This window comes from Dendrobates tinctorius, unplaced genomic scaffold, assembly GCF_039654945.1.
Source record: "Dendrobates tinctorius isolate UK_male_01 unplaced genomic scaffold, ASM3965494v1 ptg000111l, whole genome shotgun sequence".
In the NCBI taxonomy this organism is placed as follows: Eukaryota; Metazoa; Chordata; class Amphibia; order Anura; family Dendrobatidae; genus Dendrobates; species Dendrobates tinctorius.
This window is the reverse complement of record NW_027361779.1, coordinates 32377728-32399024: the sequence shown is the minus strand read 5'-3', so window position 1 is coordinate 32399024 and position 21297 is coordinate 32377728. Positions and strand designations below refer to the sequence as shown.

Sequence of the window (21297 nt, the reverse complement as noted above, 5' to 3'; positions counted from 1 at the left end):
AGGCTATTTGCGCTCCCGTAGGTGTAGGATCCAAGGCTTCTTATTATCCAAAAAAGGTTTTCAAAGAAAAAGCACATACAACGCGTTTCGACAGTATAAAATGTCTTCCTCAGGTATGTTGTGATAAGTATTCCAAAATTGTGGATAGCTTTATAAGAAGTAGTATTATGCTAAAAAGGGTGTGGACCACTAAAATGAGTTCCTAACACACCCTCTATAGAGCTGCTCTACAAGTTAGAAGTTTACAGGAGGACATAATGGTAGTAAAGGCAAATGCATTATATAAATATATTAAAAAAACATGATAAAATTAGATTATAACAGATAATATATAAAATATGTTAATTAGAGTTATGGAAAACACTATTTTTTTTTTTTATGTTCCCTCAATGACTTCATGTAATCAGTCCGGATGTAAAGGCCCCATTCTAAAAATCTAATAGGATTCTTCGCAATTTAATTTATTTTTAGTATATATATAAAAAAAAAAAAAAAAAAAAATAGAATGGGGACTTTACACCCGGATGGATTAAGTAAAGTCATTGAGGGAGTATAAAAAAAAAGTGTTTTCCATAACTCTAATTCGCACTGTTTTTTATAATTTATGTGTTTTAAATGTATTTTAGTCACATATAACCATTTGAATTCGCTATATAATTATATTGTAATTTATGATATTCACTAACATATTTTATATATTATCTGTTATAATCTAATTTTATCATTTTTTTAATATATTTATACAGTGGGGCAAAAAAGTATTTAGTCAGTCAGCAATAGTGCAAGTTCCACCACTTAAAAAGATGAGAGGCGTCTGTAATTTACATCATAGGTAGACCTCAACTATGGGAGACAAACTGAGAAAAAAAAATCCAGAAAATCACATTGTCTGTTTTATTTTCATTTTATTTGCATATTATGGTGGAAAATAAGTATTTGGTCAGAAACAAGCAATCAAGATTTCTGGCTCTCACAGACCTGTAACTTCTTCTTTAAGAGTCTCCTCTTTCCTCCACTCATTACCTGTAGTAATGGCACCTGTTTAAACTTGTTATCAGTATAAAAAGACACCTGTGCACACCCTCAAACAGTCTGACTCCAAACTCCACTATGGTGAAGACCAAAGAGCTGTCAAAGGACACCAGAAACAAAATTGTAGCCCTGCACCAGGCTGGGAAGACTGAATCTGCAATAGCCAACCAGCTTGGAGTGAAGAAATCAACTGTGGGAGCAATAATTAGAAAATGGAAGACATACAAGACCACTGATAATCTCCCTCTATCTGGTGCTCCACGCAAAATCCCACCCCGTGGGGTCAGAATGATCACAAGAACGGTGAGCAAAAATCCCAGAACCACGCGGGGGGACCTAGTGAATGAACTGCAGAGAGCTGGGACCAATGTAACAAGGCCTACCATAAGTAACACACTACGCCACCATGGACTCAGATCCTGCAGTGCCAGACGTGTCCCACTGCTTAAGCCTGTACATGTCCGGGCCCGTCTGAAGTTTGCTAGAGAGCATTTGGATGATCCAGAGGAGTTTTGGGAGAATGTCCTATGGTCTGATGAAACCAAACTGGAACTGTTTGGTAGAAACACAACTTGTCGTGTTTGGAGGAAAAAGAATACTGAGTTGCATCCATCAAACACCATACCTACTGTAAAGCATGGTGGTGGAAACATCATGCTTTGGGGCTGTTTCTCTGCAAAGGGGCCAGGACGACTGATCCGGGTACATGAAAGAATGAATGGGGCCATGTATCGTGAGATTTTGAGTGCAAACCTCCTTCCATCAGCAAGGGCATTGAAGATGAAACGTGGCTGGGTCTTTCAACATGACAATGATCCAAAGCACACCACCAGGGCAACGAAGGAGTGGCTTCGTAAGAAGCATTTCAAGGTCCTGGAGTGGCCTAGCCAGTCTCCAGATCTCAACCCTATAGAAAACCTTTGGAGGGAGTTGAAAGTCCGTGTTGCCAAGCGAAAAGCCAAAAACATCACTGCTCTAGAGGAGATCTGCATGGAGGAATGGGCCAACATACCAACAACAGTGTGTGGCAACCTTGTGAAGACTTACAGAAAACGTTTGGCCTCTGTCATTGCCAACAAAGGATATATCACAAAGTATTGAGATGAAATTTTGTTTCTGACCAAATACTTATTTTCCACCATAATATGCAAATAAATTGAAAAAAAAACAGACAATGTGATTTTCTGGATTTTTTTTTCTCAGTTTGTCTCCCATAGTTGAGGTCTACCTATGATGTAAATTACAGACGCCTCTCATCTTTTTAAGTGGTGGAACTTGCACTATTGCTGACTGACTAAATACTTTTTTGCCCCACTGTATAGTGCATTTGCTTTTACTACCTTTATGTCCTCTTGTAAACTTCTAACTTGTAGAGCAGCTCTATAGAGGGTGTGTTAGGAACTCATTTTAGTGGTCCACACCCTTTTTAGCATAATACTACTTCTTATAAAGCTATCCACAATTTTGGAATACTTATCACAATATACCTGAGGAAGACATTTTATACTGTTGAAATGCGTTGTATGTGCTTTTTCTTGAGAAATATTAAAAACCTTTTTTGGATAATAAGAAGCTTTGGATCCTACACCTACGGGAGCGCAAATAGCCTGGTATAAAATTTATTGGATAACATTCCTATGGTTACTTGGTCTGAGTGACTCACTAGCTACCAGGGATTTGCAGCATACTGACCACAGAAGAAATCCACCTTTGAACACCTAATCGTCTTAAGTGACCTATATGCAAGATATCAGATTTATAAAAGGTGAGTGAGACCTATATTCACCTACGATCTAATTATACCTTTACATTTAGATCGGTGCGCTTTCTTTCTTTCCTACCCTTTTACCAGAAACTTCAATACAAAAAGTGAATCTCCTGTATTATATACAGTGAAGGAAATAATTATTTGATCCCTTGCTGATTTTGTAAGTTTGCCCACTGACAAAGACATGAACAGACTATAATATTAAGTGTAGGTTAATATTAGCATTGAGAGATAGAATATCAAAAATGAAATCCAGAAAATCACATTGTATAAATTATATAAATTTATTTTCATTTTGCAGTGAGAAATAAGTATTTGATCCCTCTGACAAACAAGACTTATTACTTGGTGGCAAAACCCTTGTTGGCAAGCACAGCAGTCAGACGTTTTTTGTAGTTGATGATAAGGTTTGTGCACATATGGCTCATGAGGCTATATAGCTGGAAAAGTAAAAAAGTTATGGCTCTTGGAAGAAGGGGAGGAAAAAATTAAAACAAAAAACAGAAATTCATCTGGGGTTGAAAGGGGTTAAAATCATAAAAACCATGGGCAACATATAATTAGCATGGTCAGATATGTAACCATGAAAATAGCTGTATTTTCACTCAGGGAAACAAAAACTACTTTATGATTGTTTATACATGGCAGCATTTTTATTCTGTTAATATATTTCAATCATCATATTATATAGCAAAGTGACATTACAATTTCTCATTTTGCCCTTCCACTCAGCTAAGGCTTCTTTCACACTTCCGTTTTTTACAATCAGTCACAATCCGCCAGGTTTTGAAAAAAACGGATCCTCAAATTTTTTTTGAGGATCCGTTTTTTTCCCCATTGACTTGCTATAAAGGCGGATTGTGACGGATTGCTGTCCGTTGCATCCGTTTTTTGTGAGGATCCGCCAAAAGTTGCTGTCCGTCACCATCCTCAAAGATTTCAAAACGGAGCTTGTAACGTCTCTCTCTCTCTCTCTCTCTCTCTCGCCAGCGTTTCCTTTAAATTTCCTCATTTTCAGGATCCGATCACATCAGTTAACAACGGATCCGCTTGTATGACTTTTTGGCGGATTTGAACTGATGCAAAAAAACTGAAGTGTGAAAGAGGCCTTAGTCTTCTCTTTTCCATTAGGTCTATAACATCACACGATTAAAAAAATGACTAGCCGAATCCTTCTAAGCTTTATATAGAAACAGGAGGTAAATTTTTCCTGCATGAGTCATGAGTCACTGCAAAAGCTCTGCAGCAGATAAAACTGTGATTTTATTAAAAAAAAAAAATGCAACATGCAGCTATTGGTATACTAGAAAAAAATTGCCAGAATCAGAGACTCTGCCCCTATATCATGCTGCTTTCAGAGAGGTTAATAAAAATCTAGTGATAGATTCCTTATGCACTGAGGAGAAAAAGGGTAAAATGTTTTGAAGTTTTGACTTTCAGGCTCCATATCTCACTATCCACTACTAGTTTGAATGTGAGACTCCATTTTATAGACTATCATCTTGGCCATTTCATACATTAATTTGACTTGTAGCTATTTTGCATATGATTAGTTATGCAGATTTTTGTCATGTCACTACATTATTAATATTTTGCTCCTAAACACTCTAGGCACTTTTATATTTTAAAAATTACAAAAACAAAAGTTTTAGCACACTGCATGGTTAGTACCTAGTAGCACCCTGTTTTTTAAGTATAACAGCTTGTAGACACTTTGTGTAGCCAGACAAGAGTGAGGGATTTTCATCTATTCTTCTTTGGAAAATGCTTCCAGTTTTGTGAGGTCATCTTGAATACACTGCTACTTTGAGGTCTAATCACAGATTTTCAAAGATGTTCAGATCAGGGGACTCACAGATTTTCAAAGATGTTCAGATCAGGGGACTGTGAGAACCATTGTAAAACCTTCAGCTTCCGCCTTTTGAGATAGTCTATTGTGAATTTTGACGTGTCTTTAAGATCATTATGCATTTGTAGAAGCCATCTTCTTTTCAACTTCAGTTTTTTCACAGTTGATGTTATATTTTCATCGAGAATTTGTTTAAATTTCATTGAATCCATTCTTCCCTCTGTAAAATGTTCCCCATGCCATTGCCTGCAATACAACCCCAAGGCATGATTGATCCACCCACATGCTTAATGTTTGGAGAGATGTTATTTTCCTGAAATTCTGTGTCTTTTCTCCACACATACCTTTGATCATTGTGACCAAATAGTTCTATTTTAACCTCTTCGGTCCACAGTACTTGTTTCCACAATATATCAGGCTTGTTTAGCTGTTCTTGCATATTTCTGACACTGAATTTTATGGTGAGGACACAGGAGAGGTTTTCTTCTGATGACTCTTCCATGAAGGCCATATTTGTGCATGAGTCTCTGAAAAGGTGAACAATGTATCGCAACTCCATAGTCTTCTAAATCTTTCTAAAGGTCTCTTGAAGACAAGAGGGGGTTCTGATTTGCCTCTCTAGCAATCCTTCAAGCAGCTCTCACTGAAATTTTGCTTGGTCTTCCAGATATTATCTTGACATCCACTGTTCCTGTTAACTGCCATTTCTTAATTACATTTCGAAGTGAGGAGAAAGCAAAGCATTTTCAAGTTGCCATCTTCTTATATCCTTCTGCTGCTTTGTGGGCCTCCACCATGCTAATTTTCAGAGTGCCAGCTGCTTAGAAGAACCAATGGCTACTGTTTTTTTGGCACATAGTTACAGGAGGCTGGGTTTTTATAAAGCTAAGAAAATTGCATCACCTGGCCCTTCCTAATGATAATAGTGAACAAGCCATAACCCTAACTATTCTCAAATCTTCAAGGGTGCCCAAACTTTTTCATCAGTCCATTTTCCTTTTTGCAATTTTTAAAAAGTAAAAAAAGACAATATATATTTTTTGGTTAAAATAAAAAGGAAATGTGTCATCTTTAACTTTAGGCCTTTCAGATACCATTTAATCTTCTACTTGCATAACTGTTCACAATAACAGTAATTTTGACCAGGGGTGCCCGAACTTTTACATGCCACTGTATTTTGGCGGAAATGGGCAAAAAATGCTATGGAATCCTTATGCAAGCTAATTCAATAACAATACTGAAGTGTTTTCCACATGATCAGTAAATTTGCTTTGATATTTGCAGTGCATTTTTTTCTGCAGCATGTCAATTCTTTGTGCGTTTCTGCAGCGTTTTTCACACATTAACTTCAACTGAGTCAGTCAAATCTGTAGCAAAAACGCAGGTATAAAAATGTTTGCGGATTTGCTGAGTCTTTGTATGTGTTTTTACCGGCTTCCTATAGTATTTCCCATGTTGTCATCTGTGTGATAGCGTGGGAAACACCAGTGGTTCTTATCAGCGGTAATGCTACTGCCTGTAAGACCGTCAGTCAGAGCGCTGCGGAGTCATGCTGTCAGATATCAGCGTGACCCTACAGCTCTGACTGTGACCCACAGCGGTGACCTGCGGTAAAAAGCTTACTGCAGATTATCAGGTGTGGGCTGATGAGACTACTGCACCCATCAAGTTACATCTGCTGTCACTGATAACAGTGACAGCAGATGCCGCTGAAGGGAGATGAATCTCAAAAGCCAGCGCCTGTGCTCACAGTTTTAAAAAAAAAGTAAAATAATTACATACATATTCAAATAAAAATACATTATACTCACCTAACACCAAATCCCCGATGCCCTCGTCTCCTAGAAAAAATGTAGAATAATAAACCACCATATACTCACCTGTCTGCCATAGTCCACGTAATCCAAAGTGTTCCACGGCAATCTCACGAATAGAACAGTCACATCAGGAGATGTGACTGCTCTACCCAGCCGCCAGTGATACACTGATAGCAGGTAATCGCTCCCACAGTGTATCACTGAGCTGCTGTGAGAGAGTTCACCAGAGTTCATCAACTGATCAGCTCCAGTAGTCTCACAGCACCGCTGCATGAGAACTTTCTCACGGCAGTTCACTGATACACTGCGGGAGCGATTACCTCCAGTCAGAGTATGGCCAGCTGTCCTTGAGTGCGGTCACATCAGTGGGACATTATGGGATATTATGAATTACCTTCTCTGTGGACAGGTGAGGAATATTGTGGTTTATTATTTTATTTTTGTTGCAGGAGACATTGGCATCAGTGGATTAGGCGTTCGGTGAGTATGGTTTAATTAAGATTCATTAAAGGAGTCGGCGTCATTATTTCTAATAAAGGACTTTATTCTGGGTGTCTGTGTTTTTATACAATATCATTATGGAGTTGCTAATGGACAGATGGCTCTCTATAACTAACCTGTGGGCTTGATGTCCCCTGACAATACAAAGGTGACATCGACCCCACAAATATGAACCCCACTTGCCACTGCTACAGGGCAAGTGAGAAGCCTGAGGCTAAGCGCCAGATTTGGTGCATCTTATATATGCTCCTTTTCTGGGGTGGCTGAGAGCTGCTGTTTTTAGTCTGGGAGGGGGCAAATATCCATGGCCCCTTCCTAGGCTATTAATATCAGCCTGCAGCTGTCTGCCTAGCCTTTGCTGGTTAAATTTTATAGGGGGACCCTATGTCAATTTTTTTCTGGGGTCCCTCTGTAAACTAGCCAGTAAAGGCTAAGCAAGCAACTGTGAGCTGATAATAGCCTGGGAACCTTTATGGCTATTGGCTCCTTCCCAGAATATTAACATCATCCCTCAGCAGTCAGCTTTCTGTCTGCTGGTTTTGAAAATTACATGGAAGCCCATGCAATTTTTTTTTTTCTTTTTTTTTCTTTAAAATTAACAGTTGCTGTTTGGTTACAGCCTATGAATGTTCGTTCTGTTAATGCTCCTACATAGGCTGGTGACAATGTATATGTTTGTGTTTACTTATCAGCTTAATAAGGAGGGTGTCAGGCTGACTCCTTTCATTACTAAGCCTAGGGCTAGGTGTCAATGACAGCTGCTGACACCAAGCCCTAATACAATTACTCTGATACCACTGCATAAACATGAAAAAGGTGGTGTCGAACCAATAAATTACATCACAAAACGTTTTTTAAAATATCTATATTTAGCTAAAAAAAAAACCTTAATTGCTGTACAAAACACAAAAAATGGTTTTAAGCACCTTGACGGGTGCAGTTTTTAGAATAATGTCATATATAAAGATATATAGACATATATATATATATCTATAGATATATATATATTGCTCACAAAATAAAGGGAACACAAACAGCCTGTTGCAAAAGGAATAGTGTTCGTTTTATTTTTTTGAGCAATATATATATTGTGGTGTAGTGACCACTATGTCAGCTAGGGGGCGCTGTGTGGGTGTCCCAGGACGGGTGTACAGGCACATTCAGTGTGGTAACAGGAGCAGGGTCCTAAATGACCATTATGGGTCTCAAGATGGGTGGCTTTGGGATGCAGGCTCCAGGGTGTATTGATCAGCAGAGGTACTGCTGATATTTCTGTTACACTGTGTCAGGGAAGCCTGTGTGTGTCTATGTGCAATAGAACCCTTAGGCTGAGTTCACACGTGGCGTTTTTTTCGCGTTTCCGCGGCGGTTTTAACCGCGCAATTTTGCCGCGAAAATGAGAAAAATAAGCATCCCATGCATTCCTATGCGATTCCGCAATGCTGTGCTAATGCTGCGTTTTTTACCGCGGCGGAATCGCGTCGCGGTAAAAACCGCAGCATGCTCATTAATTTGCGGAACCGCGGCGATCCCGCACCCATAGGAATGCATTGTTCCGCTTACTTCCCGCATGTGGCTGTGCACACCATGCGGAAAGTAAGCAGAACAATTGCGGATGGTACCCACGGTCCGGAGGAGAGGAGACCATTTTGGGTACCATATCCCTGTAAAAAATAGAATTTAAAATAAAAATATTGTTATTCTTACCTTCCGGCGTCCCGCGCAGCATTCCCGTCTCTCTCCACGCTTCCGTTCCCAGTAATCCTTTGCGAAAATGCCCGCGATGGCGTCCGTTCTCGCGGGATCGCGAAGTCTCGCGGTCATTCGTGCGACGTCATCGCGGGCATTTTCGCAAAGGATTACTGGGAACGGATGCGCGGGACGTCGGAAGGTAAGAATAACACCATTTTTAATTTTTTTTACATTTTATCTTTTACTACTGATGCTGCATAGGCGGCCTCAGTAGTAAAAAGTTGGTCACACTCGTCAAACACTGTGTTTGACAAGTGTGACCAACCTGTCAATCAGTTCTCCAAGCGATGCTACAGATCGCTTGGAAAACGCTAGCATTCTGCAATCTAAATACGCTTACAAAATGCTAGTTTTTCCGCGGGAAAATCGCAGGAATTTAAAATGCGATTTTCCCTCGGAATGGAATTCCGGAATTCTCGCGGTAATTTCCGCGAGAGTTCCGGTACGTGTGCACTTAGCCTACGTGATGTCATAGCCATGTGAGCACCTGTGGGTGTGGTTACAGGGCTACGTAATTGAGGTGTTTGGCACATGTGAAGGAGTGTGAGAGAGTCTGTCAGAGTGTGGACAGACTTCCATGTGTCCAGGTGGGACACTACAGAAAGTTGTATATGGGGAGGACTACACCTCCCAGCATGTGCTGAGACTCTCGGTCCGAGTCTCCAACCACGGACATTTGTGTTCTTTTGCCTAAGCTAGAGGCTATTTTGGTAATGTGCTGCCTTGTGGGTTTATGATGCAAATAAACCTCATGAACTTTGGGAAGAACCTGTCGCATATTTGTCTCCCGCTGCACCTAAGCGAGTCGAATCCCTACAATTGGCGGAGAACGCGGGCAGTGATTCCCAGAAGCACGTGTGGCAGTGCTGGCGATTCTGAGCCAGGAGAGCAGATGCTCTGACAACCGTGAGTAATACTGACCGAGGTCAGAGAAAGTGACTATTAATATTTGTGGGATACCTCTTAGAGGAGAAGAGGCATCCAAGAACCTGTGTGGCCGACACAGGTAACAGACAGGAGTCTGTGTTGCACTGACCAGGATCAGTCAGAGACTGTGTTCCTGGAGGGGTCAGTGAGCAAGGTCCTGGAGGGTCAGTGTTGGGAGGTTCTGGGAGAGGAATCAGATCCCTGGAACACGTGATATGACCTTGGACCTGGTGAGGCCGGTGTGTTGGGAAACCCTGGGAGGAGGGCTGCTCCCTGAATAGCACCCGGTGCGCCCTGTGTGTTGGACGGTCTCAGGCAGAGACGGTACGTCCTGAATAGTGCACAGACAGGATACGTGAGGTTTTTTGGAGTTTTTTTCGTGCATGTGTTTTTTCTTTTTTTTTTCCCTCTGCAAAACCTGAAGGTGCTTGCTGTGACTCAGTGGGGTCACGAAGGTCTCACAGCACAGGGACCTGGTGTTTTCTTGTTGGGATCTCCTCCTTGAGCATTGGTAGCAAACGCTGTCTGTCTACACCATCCTGCTGCAGCTTTATTGCATGTGACTAAGCGGATACAGTAGTTGTGGCTTTACACAACTATTAAGGGTGAGTACCCTGTATTATTGCTTCATAACCCATTATACCTGCACTGGTAAGGCCCTATGGGTGCACTTTTGTGGGTTTTTTTATCTTTGAGGGTGACAAGCGGCTTCCGGTAACCCGGCGGGGTTACGAAGGGGACAAGCGGCTTCCGGTGGATCGGCGCGTCCACGAAGACGGCGCAGCAGGGACTGCAGTGACACCAGCCGCTGTGTGTGTGTGAACGGCAGCCGGAGGTGCCGGTGGTTTGTGACAGCAGAAGCTGTGGTGGTGCCAGCAAGGACTTGTCTGATATTGTGAGAGACAAACTGTGTGGTGTGAACTGTGGCATAAGAAGTTCTGCAGAACGGACATGGGGAAATCCCAAAAGGGAGTGGTAACCCAAAAAGGGGTGGAGTCCCAAAAGGGGGCGGTGACCCAAAAGGGAGTGGTAACCAAAAAGGGGTGGAGTCCCAAAAGGGGGGGTGACCCAAATTGGAGTGGCAACCCAAAGTGGGGTGGTGGTCCAGAAAGGGGCCAAGTGTGAAGAAGTGACAGCACTGGGTGACTCCGTAGGTATGTCTGGAGTACCGCAGTGTATGTGCAGGTCTTTTTCAGAATGTGGAATATCCTTTCCGGGGAGTAATGATGGGCCACAGATGTGTACAGTGATGCTGCACCGGGAAGGAGCCTTTGGTCGGCTGGAATCAGAGTCAGGTGACTCTGACAGGAACTCCTCTCGTTTTCTCTCTGACCGAGAAAAACGTCAGGGTTCGCTGTAAACACGGGGTCACGGTGAACTACGCAGTAGACAGAGTAGTGTTTGAGGGGACCAAAGGTGGTGAGTGCCAAGGTAGCGGGATACCATGGGACAGGCTATGCCTGGGAGAGGGGCCGGGACTTTCTTTTGTTTGATGACGTTTGGTCGGACGATGGAGATGCTTCGACTGTGGGGCCAGCGGACACTGAGACAGTGACGGCTCCTGATGTGGACAGGTCAGAGGTAGAACTGACCGGAAGAAGGACATCTGCCCAACTTATGGACCTGACGTCTCGTGATAAGACAGATGGTGGGCTGGGAGATGAGACGACTGGACTAGACACATTGGTGCTGGACGGTAACTGGAGGGTTCACTCGACTGGTGTGACTGACCCAGTGGTACCCTTTGATATAATTAAAGAGGTAGTGGTGAGACACGTGCTGGCCAAAAGAGAACAAGATCGTGAGATACAGCTGATAAAGGAGACTGTAACAGAACATGTCGAACGGGAAAGAATCCTAAGGCAAGCAGCTGAGCACAGAGTGGATGAGCTGGAGAAGGAAGTCTCTGAGCTCAGAGGTCACCTGTCAGAGTGTAAAACCATGAACAAGACCCTGTTGGAAGATATGGAGGTGCTCAGAGAGGCCCAAGAGAAGCATCAACAGGAGATTCTCAGGAGAGAGGATCAGCGTCGCTACCTGGCAGAGGAGCGAGATAAAGTTCTGCAAGAACTCAGTGGAGTAGTAAAAGGTCTTCTATGGGAGAAGTGGATGGGCGAAGACGTACAGCGGCCGTGCCCGACTGATAGCAAGGCAGAACTGCCAAAGCCCATCTTGGAAAAGGGTCCTGAAGACTGTAAATCTCAGGAAGATGGTGAGCCAAGAGCTGCACAAGACAGTCACCCAGTCTTGGCAGATACCTTGAGGGAAGTGTCCGTGGGGAACCCAGAGCCATCTGTCCAGGGTGAGAGCAAGTCCATGACCTTCAAGGGCGTGATGGAGGTACCCGAAGACGTGCGAGAAGCGTGTGCCAGCGAAGGTGTGCATGAGACCTTTAAAAAGGCAGTAAAGGCCTATAGTGTGAGCTGGGCACCAGAAACAGACCAGTTAGTGATACTGGCAGAAACGGAAGACACAGAGAGAAGCGTGGCTGTCCTGAAGGAGATGCACCTACAATGTCTCCGCACGAAACAGATGCTCGTGGAGCGTAATAGGACAGCCGCTCGACGTCTGGAGCTTGCAAGGGAAGCTCAAAGTCGGCTGGGCTTTGTGGAAGACATAATTCCGGTACCCAGAAATCTGGTGGGGAAAGTCGTTGGTAGACTTGGAAAGGTGATGCAGGAGATGGTGAATCGATCCAGTGTGAAGAGAGTGAGGATCCCACATGCTGGTGAAATCGAAGTCGCTGTTGAAGATGACATGGTTCCTGTCATTGTGGTTGGTTCGGTGGAAAGCATTGGGAAGCTCCACATGCTCCTGGAATATCGGGTAGCATACCTGAAGGAGATAGAGCAGCTAAGACAGGATCGACTGCAGATGAATAAGCAGATACAGAACGTCAGGTGGCATCCACCTCCAACCCAAGGTGTAAGGACCCGAAGGGATCCTCCAAAGAATGAAAGGACAGGTAGTTGAAGACAAGAACGTCGAGAGTCCGCAAGTGGCAGTTCTAATCTTAGTAGCATAGGCACGAGACCCAGTGGTGGATGTAGCGACAGAGGGTCAGACTCAGACCAGCCAGTTAGCCCAACTGGACGTGGGACTCATGATCGTACGAACCGGGAGAGCCAGCTAGTGAGAGAAAGGTTGGGTGACGGAGCGCACTGCAGACAGGTGGAGACTAAAGAGTGCCTGGTCACCCTGACAGACGTTGACAGGAAGGCCAAAGCCCAAGGCCGAGATATTGACCGCTGGGGGTGGGGGAGGCCTAACGTAAATATGATGCAGTATGACTACCGAAACAGACGGAGATGGTCCTCTCGACTTGTAGGGCAAGGTGACATGGTTGCCAGGTCTCAAGATCCCTGGGTGATGTCATGTGTTCAACCCTACAAGTTTGAACAGAGGGGGGAGGTATGTGGTGTAGTGACCACTATGTCAGCTAGGGGGCGCTGTGTGGGTGTCCCAGGACGGGTGTACAGGCACATTCAGTGTGGTAACAGGAGCAGGGTCCTAAATGACCATTATGTGTCTCAAGGTGGGTGGCCTTGGGATGCAGGCTCCAGGGTGTATTGATCAGCAGAGGTACTGCTGATATTTCTGTTACACTGTTTCAGGGAAGCCTGTGTGTGTCTATGTGCAATAGAACCTTTAGTGATGTCATAGCCATGTGAGAACCTGTGGGTGTGGTTACAGGGCTATGTAATTGAGGTGTTTGGCACATGTGAAGGAGTGTGAGAGAGTCTGTCAGAGTGTGGACAGACTTCCATGTGTCCAGGTGGTACACTACAGAAAGTTGTATATAGGGAGGACTACACCTCCCAGCATGTGCTGAGACTCTCGGTCCGAGTCTCCAACCACGGACATTTGTGTTCTTTTGCCTAAGCTAGAGGCTATTTTGGTAATGTGCTTCCTTGTGGGTTTATGATGCAAATAAACCTCATGAACTTTGGGAAGAACCTGTCGCATTTTTGTCTCCCGCTGCACCTAAGCGAGTTGAATCCCTACAATATATATATATATGTGTGTGTGTATGTGCATATATATACATATATATTATTTATTTCTATAGCACCATTGATTCCACGGTGCTGTACATGAGAAGGGGTTACATACAAATTACAGATATCACTTACAGTAAACAAACTAACAATCACAGACTGATATAGAGGGGAGAGAGGACCCTGCCCTTTTGGGCTTACATTCTACAGATATTATATATATATATATATATATATATATATATATATATATTAGAGTGGCATGGTTAAGGGTTGTATAGTCGATGGGAGATATGTGTCTATGAGATGGCTTGTCTCCGTAATGTAAGGCATAATGAAATTACTATACCTCTAATGTACTGCAGGACCTGTGGTGAGGTCACAATCACCTGACCAGTCAGCTGCTGGGTTCGTGGGTGTAGCTATAGCCTTATAGCGTGGACTGCTCATGAAACAGAGAGCTGTATGTGGGGAGGACTAAGCCTCCCGTGTGTGCTGAGGCTCTAGGACTGAGTTTGAAGTAATTGACATTTGTGTTCTCTTTTTGCCTAAGCTAGAGGCTCTCTCTTTTGTTATGTGCTGCTTTTGGGTTTATGATGCAATAAACCCCATGAACTTTAAAAGGAACCTGCCTCCTGATTGTCTCCTGCTGCACCTGAGCAAGTAGAATCCCTACAATTGGTGCTAAACGTGCGGGCAGTGTTTCCAGCGGAGACTGGAGACAGTTGCTGCATGTCCTGGGTCAAGTTTTCAACGAGGCGGCAAGCACTACCTGGAATAATGGAGGACCTGCTGAAACACCTGGTACAGTCCCAGGCACAGCAACAGGAGACCAACAGGCTGTTACAGTAGATCCAGCAGAGCCAGCAGGAGCAACGGCAGCAGTTCCAGGAGAGCCAGCAGGAGCAACGGCAGCAGATGCAGCTTCTGGCAACCGCCATCCAGGAGGGCAGGACGAGCACCCCAACCCCAGGTCTGGCTGATGACATGCACGTCAGGAAGGCGGTAAGATGCTCATTACTAAAAATGACCCCTGAGGATGATGTTGAGGCCTTCCTGACAGTGTTTGAGAGGGTGGCTGAGAAGGAAAAACTTCAGCCAGAGCAGTGGGCAGAGGTACTGGACCCATACCTTACGGGGGGAGCCCCAGAAGGCGTACTATGACTTGACGTTGCAAGATGCCAAGGAGTATCCAAAACTAAAAGCCAAGTTTATCGCACATTTGGGGGTGACAATGACTGTCAGGGCACAGCGAGTTCACCGCTGGGCTTATCACAGGACAAATCGCCTCACTCCCAAATGTTCGACCTGTTGCACCTGGTCCAGAAATAGCTGCAGCCCGAGTATTCTACGCCTGCGCAGATGGTAGAGCGAGTGGTGATGGATCGGTTTGTGCATTCCCTGCCAAGACCCCTACAGACTTGGGTTGGCCAGGGGGATCCCCAGAATGCCAATGAACTGGTCAGACTGGTCGAGAGATACTAGGGGATGGAAGGCTTCTTGGGGAAGCAGCCCATTCCATATTGGGGGTTCCAGCAGGGGGCAGAGTCCCAAAAAGGGGTGGGGCATCCAAGGTCAAAAGGGGCGGGGGAGGCGGTGCCCAAGGTCCCCACGGGTGATATTATTTGTTGGAGATGCCATGAGCCAGGACATATAGCTGCCCGTTGTCCCCAAACCACCAAGCAGATGGACTGCAGCATGGGACGCTGTAGTTCGTACTATGCATACCCAGTCTGCAGTGTGAACTCTCCACCTAACGAGGGGCCTCAAGCATGCCCCACAAAGGTGAACGGTCGAGCAGTAATGGTGCTGCTGGACTCAGGGAGCTTGGTGACCCTTGTAAGGGCCACTTTTCCTCTCAACCTACTCCCGGGTAAAAAGGTCAGTGTTCGGTGCATACATGAAGATGCAAAGGATTACCCTATGGCCAGGGTGAACATTGAAATGGACACAGAGTCCCATGAAGTTGGTATCGTTCGGGACTTGTTGCATTCTATAATTATAGGCCGGGATTTCTGTCTGTTTTCGGAGCTGTGGAGTAAAGGTTCTGAGATTGCTAGCAAAAGCAGGGAACCAATGAACCCTAATAGGATACCTCCACCACCAGAGGCAGACAGGTTTCCTTTATGTGTCCTTGTGGGGGAGGAGGAGGACAGGTCCCCTGTATCTGACATTCCGGAGTTAGGGGTGGCCGGTGAGAATTTTGGGACTGCCCAACATAGGGACCCAACACTGAGAGAAACCTTCAACAATGTCACCATCATTAATGGGGTTACACAAGAGCCAGGAGCAGACACAAGGTTTCCCTATTTTATGATGAGTGGGGAGTTGTTATACCGGGTCACGAAAATAAGGGAGGAGTTGGTAGAGCAGTTAATAGTACCAGGCCCCTAGGCCCCTATAGACGGAAAGTGTTGGACATGGCCCATTCACACATCTTGGGGGGACACCAGGGGGTGGAAAAAACGCAGGAACGGGTTTGTACAGAGGTTCTATTGGTCTGGGTATCACCGAGAAATAGTAAACTATTGCAGGTCCTGCCCGACATGTCAGTTTACTGCCCCCACATCTCATTTCCGGAACCCCCATTGCCCATTATTGAGGTGCCATTTGAGAGAATTGCCACGGACTTGGTCGGTCCCTTAGTTAAATCAGCCCGGGGCCATCAGTATATATTAGTCATCCTAGACTATGCCACATGCTATCCTGAGGCAATTCCCCTAAGAAATTACTCCGTGAAGAGTATAGCCTGCGAGTTGGTCCATGTGTTTTCCCGGACAGGTTTGCCGAAGAAAATCCTGACCGACCAGGGGATACCTTTTATGAGCAAGGTGATGAGGGAGTTGTGCAAGGTTCTGCAAATCTCCCAGTTCAGGACTTCAGTGTACCCATCCGCAGTCAGATGGCCTTGTTGAGAGGTTTAACAAGACACTGAAGAGCATGCTAAAAGTCATAGAGAAAGACAGTAGAGACTGGGTTTGTCTCTTACCGTATCTTCTGTTTTCTATCCGTGAAGTTCCCCAGGCCTCCATGGGGTTCTCGCCCTTTGAGCTTCTGTATGGCCGACATCCGCGAGGTCTCCTAGATATAGCCAAGGAAACCTGGGAAGCTGAAGTCACGCCCTACAGAAGCGTCATTGAGCATGTGGCACTGATGCAGCAGAGGGTTGCGAAGGTGATGCCCATTATTAAAGAACATCTCCGCCAGGTACAAGAGGCTCAGGCCAGGGTCTACAACCGGTCAGCAAGAGTGAGGCAGTTCAATCCGGGAGACCGAGTTCTCATGCTAATTCCGACGGTGGAGAGTAAGTTCTTGGCCAAGTGGCAAGGACCGTGTGAGGTGGTGGAGAAGCTTGGGGATGTAAACTCTAAGATCCACCAACACAAAAGACGGAAACCATACCAGGTTTACCATGTCAACCTCATCAACCCGTGGCAAGATAGAGAGCCAACGGTAACTCCGTGCTTGCTGGGCAACCTAGAAGGTGAGGTTGAAGTGGTTACCATAATGGAGACGCTATCGAAGGCTCAGAAACAGCAGTGCCGGGAGTTACTCCAGAAACACAGGGACCTGTTTTCAGAGTTGCCGGGGTGCACGAAGGTCGTGGAGCATGAAGTTCTGACCAAGCCACATGTGTGGGTGAACGTGAAGCCTTATTTAATTCCCGAGGCCCGTCGTGAAGTAATCTCCAAGGAGGTGCACCGTACGTTGAAGCTCGGGGTCACTGAGGAATCCAAGAGCGGCTGGTCAAGCCCGATTGTCCTGGTCCCAAAACCTGATGGTGAATGGAGGTTCTGCAATGACTACCAGAAGCTGAATTAGGTCTCCAAGTTCGATGCATATCCCATGCCACATGTTGATGAGCTCATCGAGAGACTTAGACCTGCCAGGTACATCACTACCTTGGATTTAAAAAAGGGATATTGATCCCCATGGCATGGGAGGCCAAGGAGAAGACTGAATTTTCTACACCAGATGGGTGCTTCCAGTATATCCGGATGCCTTTTGGCCTGCAGGGAGCTCCGGCGACCTACCAGAGGGCTATGGATAGAATCCTTGCGCCTCATAAGCTATACGCTGCCGCGTACCTGGATGATATCGTCATCTTTACCCCAGATTGGGAGATTCACCTGGAAAAGGTCCAAGCAGTGTTTGATGCTCTAAGGGAGACGGGGATTACGATAAACCCAAAGAAGTGTGCCTTGGGGAAAGAAGAAGCCAAGTACCTGGGATATGTAGTGGGGCATGGCGAGTTCAAACCCCAAATCAATAAAGTAGAGGGAATTCAAACATGGCCGAGACCTGTGTCCAAAAAGCAAGTTAAATCCTTCCTGGGGATCGTGGGATATTACAGAAGGTTCATCCCAAACTTCGCCACGATGGCTGCGCCTTTAACTGATCTTCTAAAGGGGACAAAGTCAGTAATGGTCAGATGGTCCAAAGAGGCAGAGTCAGCCTTCCAAGAAATGAAAGGGGCTCTGTGTAAGCAACCTGTTCTGGTGGCCCCAGACTTTAAAAAAGAGTTCATCCTTCAGACAGACGCCTCAGATGTTGGGGTAAGTGCAGTCCTCTCCCAGGAGATACATGGGGAGGAGCATTCTGTCTTCTACCTGAGTAGGAAGCTATCTTCATGCGAAAAGAATTACTCAGTCGTAGTGAAGGAGTGTTTGGCCATAAAGTGGGCAGTGGATACGTTACGGTACTATCTGGTAGAACGGAAGTTTAGGCTAATATCCGACCATGCCCCACTCAGATGGATGAGGGAAACAAAGGGTAAGAATGCTAGGATCACCTACTGGTTCTTAGCCCTGCAAGACTTGAGCTTCCAGGTAGAGCATAGGGCCGGGAAGCTACATGGGAATGCCGATGCCCTCTCAAGAATCCCTTGTCTGGTAGGTGAAAGTGCCAAGTCCCACGGCTTTAGGCAGAGAGGGGGAGGTATGTGGCGTGGTTAAGGGTTGTATAGTGGATGGGAGATGTGTCTCAGAGATGGCTTGTCTCCGTAATGTAAGGCATAATGATATTACTATACCTCTAATGTACTGCAGGACCTGTGGTGAGGTCACAATCACCTGACCAGTCAGCTGCTGGGTTCGTGGGTGTAGCTATAGCCTTATAGCGTGGACTGCTCATGAAACAGAGAGCTGTATGTGGGGAGGACTAAGCCTCCCGTGTGTGCTGAGGCTCTAGGACTGAGTTTGAAGTAACGGACATTTGTGTTCTCTTTTTGCCTAAGCTAGAGGCTCTCTCTTTTGTTATGTGCTGCTTTTGGGTTTATGATGAAATAAACCCCATGAACTTTAAAAGGAACCTGTCTCCTGATTGTCTCCCGCTGCACCTGAGCAAGTAGAATCCCTACAATTTGTGCTAGACGTGCGGGCAGCATTTCCAGCGGAGACTTGAGACCGTTGCTGCATGTCCTTGGTCAATTTTCAGCGAGGCAGCAAGCACTACCTGGAATAATGGAGGACCTGCTGAAACACCTGATCCAGTCCATGAACTTTAAAGGAACCTGCCTCCTGATTGTCTTCCGCTGCACCTGAGCGAGTAGAATCCCTACAATATATAATCCGAAAAATACGGTATTTGTAAGATGTAAGACGCACTTTTTACCCCCCAAATTTGGGGGGAAAATTGGGGTGCGTCTTAAAATCCAAAAAATGCGGTGTATATACAGCTCTGGCAAAAATTAGGAGACCGCTTTCAAATGTTCAGTTTATCTGATTTTTCTCTTTATAGGTATATTTTTGAGCAAAATGTAAATTGTTCTTTTAGTCTATAAACTTCTGACAACATGTCTCCGAATTTCCAAGCAATAAATTTTGTATTTTTTTCTGACAAAGAAAAAGTCAAAATTAAAAACAAAACAAAACTGTGCTTTCAGACCTCAAATAATGCGAAGAAAACAAGTTCATAATCAATTAGAAGCGATAATAATAATAATAATCTTTATTTATATAGCGCCAACATATTCCGCAGCGCTTTACAGTTGAACAGTTTCTAACACAACAGTCATAAGTAACAACGTTAACAATACAATAATTAAAGCGAAATAAGACGACCCTGCTTGTGGAGCTTACAATCTACAATGAGGTGGGGGAGATACAAAGCATAGGTTTGTATTTACAATGATGTATTTACAATGACGGTCCAGACATCTTCAGGGGGTGGGGGTTAGATGGAGATAGTGAATGGGCTACACACACACACAAACATAACATGACTTTGATTACTGAATGTGATAGGCCGCTCTGAACAAATGTGTTTTGAGCGAGCGCCTAAAACTATGCAAATTGTGGATGGTCCTAATATCTTGGGGTAGAGCATTCCAGAGGATTGGCGCAGCATGGGAGAAGTCTTGTAGTCGGGAGTGGGAGGTATGGATTAGGGCAGAGGTTAGTCGAAAGTCATTTGCAGAGCGCAGCGGTCGGTTAGGCCGATAGACAGAAATGAGGGAGGAGATGTAAGGGGGTGCCGCACTGTGGAGAGCTTTGTGGGTGAGAACAAGTACTTTGAATTGTACCCTGTAATGAATTGGCAGCCAGTGTATCGACTGGCGAAGAGCGGACGCGTCTGAGTAACGATTAGCCAGATGGACAACCCTGGCTGCTGCATTAAGGATAGATTGGAGAGGGAAGAGTCGAGTGAGAGGGAGGCCAATTAATAGAGCATTACAGTAGTCCAGGCGGGAGTGGATCAGGGCGACAGTGAGAGTTTTTGTTGTTTCCATGGTGAGAAAATAATACTAATGTTGTAACTCAGGAAGAGTTCAGAAAACAATATTTTGTGGAATAGCCATGATTTTTAGTCACAGCTGTCATGCGTCTTGGCATGCTTGCCACCAGTCTTTCACACTGCTTCTGGCACAAAAAAATAAGCAGTTCTTCTTTGTTTGATGGCTTGTGACTATCCGTCATCCTCTTGTTTACATTCCAGAGGTTTTCAATGGGGTTCAGGTCTGGAGAATGGGCTGCCCATGACAGGGTTTTGATGTGGTGGTCTCTTAATTTTTGCCAGAGCTGTATTATATAAATTTAGAAAATAAGTTTAACTAGTCCTCTTTAATGTTGTACACGGTCTTGTGCAGTAGGTCAATTTTTATGAAGAAATGCTATAACGCCTCATTCAATCTGAGTTTAATCAGTGTTTGATCAGTGTCCGTTTTACCCTCAGTGTTTGAGCAGTGTCCGTTTTATCCTCCGTGTTTGATCAGAGTCAGTTTTTACTATCAATGTTTTTCACATATAAATAAGGAAATTACAAAGCTTCTGGTATCTTTTGCAATATTAATCACAAACCGCATACAGAATTCACACTGATACCATCCATGGACGGTCAGTGATTTTCATGGACCCATAAACTTGTATGAAGAATATCAATACATGATGATGACTCTTGTGGAAATAATCTTATGTTCTCTCATTCACAGGGAGTATAACTCTGGAAGACTTGTTATCTGTGCTACCGTTTGGGGGTACTTTTGATCTAATTGAAATTAAAGGGTCAACTCTTAAAAAAGCATTTGAGCACAGCGTGCATCGTTATGGGGCCAGTACTGGAGAATTTTTGCAAGTTGGTGGTATGTTAAATTTCTCATTTTCTAAGTCATTCGTATGCCATTTTTTACAAAATGTGTGGAATCATTCCTGTTCC

General features: G+C 44.7%; 1 protein-coding gene across 1 annotated transcript in view; it reads left to right on the top strand.

Moving 5' to 3' along the window:
* NT5E (5'-nucleotidase ecto) overlaps window positions 1-21297 on the top strand; it is a 124504-nt gene that overhangs the window by 86484 nt on the left and 16723 nt on the right. Inside the window, exon 7 of the mRNA XM_073589640.1 lies at window positions 21074-21223. Within this exon, the coding sequence (XP_073445741.1) occupies window positions 21074-21223 (150 nt within the window). The remainder of the gene's footprint in view (window positions 1-21073; window positions 21224-21297) is intronic.